The following is a 1209-nucleotide window of genomic DNA, read 5'->3' as shown; positions in this document are numbered from 1 at the left end:
GAAATCTGCAGGCCGGAGGGATACGTAAAGTCTTTCAGGTATACAAAATTCACATCGACTTACTGAAGGGTTACATTCTATAAACCCTTATTTGTAAAGACGGCTATTATGCAGTCGGACCACCAAACACGCCCCCCCCCCGGGAATGCTGGGAAGGGGGGAAGTGATTACAGCAATGAGAGAAGAAAGGAGGGGAAGGGGTTACACTTTGCAAAGAAGTAAGTTTGCAGTCAGAGAGAATGCAGATGGTGAATCTGATGCTGCATATGCCCACACTTTCATTTTCTGAAACGTTTGAAGAGGGGATGTACGTGTTTGCCGGCGGCATTCTTGTTCCGAGTTGTGTGGTACTCCATATAAGCTGCATCGTCTGCTCCGGACATGGAACTCATGGTCCCGAAACGGCGCGCCATCTACAGAAAATGGAAAAGCAAAGTAAAACTGGAGCAGACAAAATCTGGAGCAGTTGCCCGTAGTAACCATTCAGCTTCTCTCTTCAGTTTGCTCAGTGAAGCTTTAAAAATAAAAGACAGAAGCTGATTGGTTGCCGTGGGCAGCTGCTCCAATTGTGATAAATTCCCCTGATTGCGCTCGGTCCTCGCTGGATGAATGAACTTGCTTTACATTATTCAGAGTGCAACAAGAGGAGCGGGAGGAGAGTTCTGGTGCTGATGTTACAAGCCGTTACCACAACTCATGGTCAGGAATACCCGAGAGATAAAACGTAGCACTGAGATTATTATTCTTACATGAGTAGACTTTGATCCAAATTCCCCGGCCACCACTTCCTCCTCCGCGTCCAGATCGGAGGCGGCCAAGACCTTCTGCAGGAGCAGCTGTTGATCTTCCTTGGTGCAGAACGCCAGATCCTCTTCCTCCATCCCGGCCAGCTTGGTGATCACCTAACCGATATGGACATAGCATAAGGAACTGCACCGTATGACATCAACCACCCATTGTTCTGGCCAAGACCATATGGCACAGACACATGAATATCTGTTCCTGTATGTTGGTAGAAGACGCGACAGGAGACAGGAGACGCGACAGGAGACGCGAGACGCGACAGGAGAACAGTAGAAAGGCATCATGGCACACTCACAAACTAGCATGTAAAACAACTTGTCTCACCACTAAGGACAATGACAGAGGTTTGACGCGAGGCGCGACAGAAGACGCGAGACGCGACAGAAGACGCGACAGAAGACGCGA

General features: G+C 49.0%; 1 protein-coding gene across 1 annotated transcript in view; it reads right to left on the bottom strand.

Moving 5' to 3' along the window:
- Positions 1 to 276: 276 nt before the first annotated feature.
- Positions 277 to 1209, bottom strand: part of ERCC3 (ERCC excision repair 3, TFIIH core complex helicase subunit) — a 37294-nt gene continuing 36361 nt past the window's right edge. Inside the window, exons 14-15 of the mRNA XM_018554445.1 lie at positions 750 to 902; positions 277 to 413 (exon numbers count right to left, since the gene is read on the bottom strand). Of these exons, the coding sequence (XP_018409947.1) occupies positions 279 to 413; positions 750 to 902 (288 nt within the window). The 3' untranslated portion in view covers positions 277 to 278. The remainder of the gene's footprint in view (positions 414 to 749; positions 903 to 1209) is intronic.

Source organism: Nanorana parkeri, unplaced genomic scaffold (genome assembly GCF_000935625.1).
Source record: "Nanorana parkeri isolate BGI_ZX_2015 unplaced genomic scaffold, ASM93562v1 scaffold159, whole genome shotgun sequence".
In the NCBI taxonomy this organism is placed as follows: Eukaryota; Metazoa; Chordata; class Amphibia; order Anura; family Dicroglossidae; genus Nanorana; species Nanorana parkeri.
Note: the sequence above shows the minus strand (reverse complement) of the source record. Positions and strands in the feature narration are given on the sequence as shown.